Source organism: Tupaia chinensis, unplaced genomic scaffold, assembly GCF_000334495.1.
Source record: "Tupaia chinensis unplaced genomic scaffold, TupChi_1.0 Scaffold000028_1, whole genome shotgun sequence".
Taxonomy (NCBI): Eukaryota; Metazoa; Chordata; class Mammalia; order Scandentia; family Tupaiidae; genus Tupaia; species Tupaia belangeri.
The window spans coordinates 1363868-1369980 of record NW_006159458.1 but is presented as its reverse complement, the minus strand read 5'-3'; the positions used below and the strand labels follow the sequence as shown (position 1 = coordinate 1369980).

Genomic DNA, 6113 nt, shown 5'->3' with positions numbered 1-6113 from the left:
ACACACACACACACACACACACACACACACACACGTGCCTGGCGTGAGTTTAAGCCATCAGGTTGGGGACTCGAACTGTGGTTGACAACATGGGAGTTCAGCGACATAGCCATTACGCTAACTGCTGGTCCCATCTCGAATTAATTTTTAAGCACAGACACAATGAGCCATATCAAAGATCAATGACACACGAGGACATATTTAAATAAACTTTTAAATTTTTACATCAACATATAAAATGTAAAGTCAAATGACAACATTAAGAATAACGACTTATGACTTATGACAATGGAAAGGTACCTTACATGAAGGGATTTTAAAATGTTTATGACAAAATTAAAGAGTTTATGAGCTGGCCGCACAGTGCAGAGGTTAACAGATGTGTGCTGGGATCCAAATCCTACGTGGCCCACTGCAATCTGAATCTTAGCCCCAGGCAGCTTGAAAAAATGTGGACACTGGGCCTGTGTGCTTGCATAGCCCAAATTCTGATGGAGTGGTTTTTCCTCTCTCTCTGGCTATCACATGCACCCTCTGACAATTAAAAAAAAAAAAGTGAGGGTTTATTTTATTGCAAAAAGATCTCAAATTCACACATAATTTTTTCACAATATGCATTGTCTAGGAAGTTTTTGAAGACTTCTCATATAAAGCTCTAAAAGTCAATAAAATGAACACTCACATTTTAAAAATAGACAAAAGATAATGGCAATCAGTTAAAAATATAAATAGCGGGACCAGCAAGTGGCATGGTGGTTAAGGTGCTGGACACTCCAACATGGCCGACCATGGTTTGAGTCCTGGACCAGGTGACTTGCTTCCTCACTTTCCCTCTCTCTCGCCCTGCCTCTGGTCAAGTTAAAATAAGTGAATGAATAAATAAAATTAAATAAATAATTCTTTAAATATATGTATGTATATGTGTGTGTGTGTGTATGTATGTGTGTGTGTGTATGTGTGTGTGTGTGCGTGTATATATATATATTATATATATATAGCTTACCAAAGTATAAAACTAGTCATTACATAAATCATAAAAAAGAAAGCAATAAAAATAATACCTTTCAAATTGACATATTAGGTTATAGACATGGTGAAAAGTGACCCCATGTACTACTTATAAAAGTAAAAACTGAGTTAAACTTTCTAAAAAGTAAAAAGCAAACTTCATGCAAAATAATAAACTTAGCACAAATTAAGACAAAGAAAAAGGTTTTAAGTACGAAGGCACAACCCTAATTTGGAGGAATACAGAAAGAAAGAAATAGTAAAGTCTCAGCCCTTACAAAGCTTTCGCTTTAATCAGGTACATGAAGATGATTTAACAACAACAAAAAAATTATTTTTTTTTGAGAGGTTTTCGCTATAAGGCGCGTGCACTTGCCAGAGAGACAGAGAGACAGAAAGCGAGAAATCACCCCCCAGGGGGGATGGCCACGCCGCAATCCCTTCTCCTCCATTCTTCTCTCAGGATCTTGGGCACGCACACACACGCGCCCGGCGTGAGTTTTAAGCCACCGGGTCTAGGATGCAAACTGCGGTCGACTACGTGGGAGTCCAGCAACATAGCCATTACGCTAACTGCTGGTTCCCGACAACAACAACAAAATTTGAGAGAGATTTTTGTTATAGCATGCATGTGCTTGCTAGAGAGACACAGAGAGACAGGAAGTGAGAAATCACCCCTCAGTGGGATGGCTAGGCTGCTATCTCCTCTTCTCCACTCTCCTCTCTGAATTTTGGGCATGTGTGCATATGCACCAGTGTGAGTATTAAGCTGCTGGGTCTGGGACTTGAACTGTGGTTGACTGTGTGAGAATCCAGTGATGTAACCATTATACTATCCGCTGGTCCCATGAAGGTGATTTCTGATGGTGGCTAAGGGCTACAGATGAAATAATCAGTGTAGCAGACAGCTATGGCAGGAGGGCATGGATGACACTGCTTTAGAGTGAGGTGCCATGAAGGAGGTGACCATTCAGTCACTTATTAAATGCCTTCTCTGTGTTAACACTGTTCTAGGCACTGGGACATCTTAAGGTGAAGAGACAAAAGCTCAACCTCTCAGGGGGCTTGGTAGCACAGTAGTTAAGCACAGTGCAATGGAAACCAGATCCCACATGGCCAACTGTGGTTAGAATCCCAACTCAGAAACTTGAAAAATACGCCAGGCATGTGCACATGCATGCCCCAAATCTTGATGGGGCAGAGAAATGGAGGAAAAAGGATTGTGGGATGACCACATCCCATTGGGGGCATTGGAAACTAACCCTATACCCCCCATGTCTCTCATGAGTGTACGTATCCTCTAGCAATTAAATAAGAAAGTAAGTACAAAATTCCAGCCCTCATAAGGCTCATTTTTTTTTTTTTGGAGAGATTTTCACTGTAGGGCGCATGCGCTTGCCAGACAGACAGAGAGAGACATAGAGAAAGAAAGCGAGAAATCAACCCCCCGGGGGGATGGCCACGCCTCAATCCCTTCTCCTCCATTCTCCTCTCGGGATCTTGGGCACGCACGCACACGCGCCCGGCGTGAGTTTTAAGCCACCAGGTCCGGGACACGAACCGCGGTCGACTACGTGGGAGTCCAGCGACATAGCCATTATGCTAACTGCTGGTTCCCATAAGGCTCATTTTTGATATAGAAGACATAGACAAGTATATCAGGAAAAAAAAAATCACAACATGCTGGAAGACAATAAATGCTAGCAAAGAGGGACAGAGAAGCAGGGAAGCAGGGGATGATTTGATTTGCACCAGTCAAGTAGAGTCTCATTAAGAAGGTTATATCTGCGCTGGGCCAACGACCTGGTGGACAGCAGACAGGCTAATTAATAGTGTTTTCTATAGTCTAAATAAGATTGCATTAGTAAAAAAATGATTCTTAAACAAATATTTGTGCCTTCTAAGCTAATGAATGATAAGGCAGTCAGAGCCCACCCAGTCCACTGCACAGTTTGAATTCCAGGCGCTGGTGTCATAAAAAACCTTCCATGTGCCTGTGCATGTGTGCCCAAAATCCTGACAGGATGGAGAAATGCAGGAGAAGGGATTCTGCAGCCTGACCACGCCTCACTGAAGGAGTGGGAGGGGATGCTTTCTTCCTACCTCCTTGTCTCCGTCTTTTTCTGATGAGCCCAGGCACCCTTATGGGGGAAAGAGAGAGAGAGAGAGAACACGAAGTAAATGTGACATTCTAGGTAAGCATTAAGGGAAGTGAGGGACAAGGATAAGAGGAACTATCTCAAGTGTGGAGTAGATGTACAATGGTCTTGAGGTGAAAATGAAAGTACCCAGACCTGGTGAGCCAGGGGAGAGGGTGAGGCCAGTCCCTGGTGCTGAAAAGGTTGGGGACTGCTGTCCTACAGAGTTTAGGTTTCAGTCCAGCTGCAAGGAGAAGTGTTCGAGCAATTTTAATCATAGAAAATGGGGAGGTGATCTCTTGGTAGGGGGATATGGCCCAGTGGACAGGCTAATTAATAGTGTTTTTTATAATCTAAATAAGATTGCATTAGTAAAAAAATGGTTCTTAAACATTTGTGCCTTCTAAGCTAATGAATGATCATTCTGAGTTTATCCTAGAAAATAATCGCTCCGTCACAGCAATTTTCCTGGGCTCTCTACACTTCTGAGTCAAGCATGAGCATGCAACGGCATATGCAGACTCGTCTTCTCTCCAGGTTTCCCATTAACCAAATAATTTCTGTCACCTTCCCTCCTCCCTTCTTACAAGAGCCAAAAAGCTGTCATTATGCCTAAGCAAACAGGAGGTGGCAAGTTTGTTTTGTTGAACAAAAGCATGTTTGCCTCTACATGAAAGTAAAAATGAGAGCTGGCATGTTACTAGTAAATCTTTTTCATCTACTACTTAAAAAGCCTTTAATAGATTTTGCTTTAGTTTTTCATTCCTCTCCTACCCACTTCAATTCTGCTCTATTTTGTAAGCTTCTTTCTTCCGTGAGCAAAAGAAACAGAGAAAACGAGGAGGTGAGTTGGGGGGAAAGGGAGACAAAGGAAGCAAAGAAAAGAGGGAGAGCGGGAGAGGGACTGCACCAACCAAAGGTTCTTTCCATGTGATCTCATGCCACCTTCAGCCAGCCCTAGGTCATGGGCACACATGCCCCTGATGTGTGTTCAGGGAGGTCTCTGGAGACGAACCCAGTGACTTTCCAGGTGGGTCAGCCTTGCAGAGCATTGCATTATTGCTGTGCCCCTGTCTGGAACCCCTGCTCTGTTTGCAACCACCTTCTATCGTATACAGTGGGGTCTTCACAGAGTTCACAGAAAATGCATATTATGAAAAAAACTACCCATGGATTAAAATTTTTTTTTGTACTAAAATAAATTTGTAGTTTAATTCCACTTTTCTATAAACTTTCTGAAGTCCCCTCGTATATTCTTCCAGCCTTTTGGCATGGTTCTGGTGTGTCTAAAGAAGTTGGACCCTCTTCCTTTTTCCTTCTTTCAACTATCTCTGTTTCTCAGCCTTTAGTGTATCTGCTTTGTAAATTCAAATTTTTAAAATATTAAGGGTTCTTAGGGGGAAAAAGGCATGTCTGTTCCATGACTCAACATTTTTGTGGTTTAATAGCTATGTCAATACTCACTCTTGATCATAAGCTACCTACCCAGAAAAGGCTCCTAGCACAAAATCTAAATGCCCGGAAGGAGTACCTGACACTCTGCTCTTGCTCAGTTCTCTCAGAACTGATGTCAACATACACGAGACCCAGGGAGTGACACATACTTGGTGGTACATTTTACCATACTGCTCGGTGAAACTCTTGAGTGTCCAGGAACATTCTAGTTTTCCTCTAGAATCTAGTGGTTTACCATGCAGGTGAAAACAAACAAACAAACAAAAACCCTCTGGACTCTTCCAGCTCCACATCAGGGCCACATCCTACAATTCAGAACATACATATACTATGGACCGACATCCATGTAGCCAGGAAAACTGAGGTTCTATCACAAGCTTGCAAGATCTAAGCTTGCAGGAAGAAAATTCCACCTGATTACAAAACTTAAACCACATTGGTTATAAAAATTTGCGTAAAAACAGAGCCATTCAATGTAATGTGTTCTTTTTCTTGAAATGAGATTGTAGGGGTAGAATTTAGGTCAATTCCTTATCATTAATTTTAACAGAAGTTAAAAGAATGATTAGAAAACACACAATGGGTTGCATTTTCCACCCCTGACAGGTTTTCAGTTCTTTCCTTCTTTGAGCTGTAACTGCAGAACTGTCCTCATACTTCACTATACTAGCTGAGCATTTGTTTTTGCTGGGACACATTATTACCTTCACAGAGCGTGCGGTAGGCTGAGAAAAGAGAATGTGCTGACTATATGGGGATGCTACTCATTTCTTCAGCTTTATTAATCTAAGGCTACCTTTGGATGTAGGATACCAGCTACGGCTCAGATGCCAGCAGCTCTCTGAACTACTGACGCTGCAATCAGCTTCTCCTTCTAATATTCGCATTCAGGCTTCATCCTGGACCTTTCTTTCTTCCACTATGTCTATTTCTTTGACAAAAACATTCTGAGCAATTATGGAATGAGATGGTCTATAACGTATTCCTATTTTAACATACGTATTAGCAAATGCATACCTTATGATGTATGCTGTACCCCAGAGAAATGAATAATGTAACCAAGAAGACATGTACAGAAATGTACTTTTGTAAGCAGCAAAATTGAAAAGTGGCAGAGGGATATAAAGTGCCATAAGAACTCACGATCCTACTCCACCGCCTGCTTCTCTGCTGTTTCTTGGTGACAGTTTCTTTGTATTTATATGGCTACCACAATCTCATCACTTTTTACCAGGTCTCTGTTTTATTTATTTTTTTGGTATGGGGCACGTGCACTCCCTGGAGACAGACAGACTGAGAAGGAAAGTGAGAAAGCACCACCCCCGAGGGGGGATGGCAATTCCACAATTTCTTCTTTTCCATTTTCTTCTTGGGAATTTGGGCATATGTGCACACATATCCCATGTGTCTTTCAGGCCTTTGCGTCTGGGACTTGAACAGTACCGTCGACCATGTGGAATCCAGAGGCTTTGACCTCCATGCCATCGGCTGGGCTCCTTTTTTTTTTTTTTT

General features: G+C 42.1%; 1 protein-coding gene across 1 annotated transcript in view; it reads right to left on the bottom strand.

Moving 5' to 3' along the window:
• The window catches only part of OVCH1 (ovochymase 1), a 109217-nt gene that overhangs the window by 41602 nt on the left and 61502 nt on the right, over positions 1–6113 (bottom strand). Inside the window, 2 exon segments of the mRNA XM_027771127.1 lie at positions 4726–4788; positions 4790–4906. Of these exon segments, the coding sequence (XP_027626928.1) occupies positions 4726–4788; positions 4790–4906 (180 nt within the window).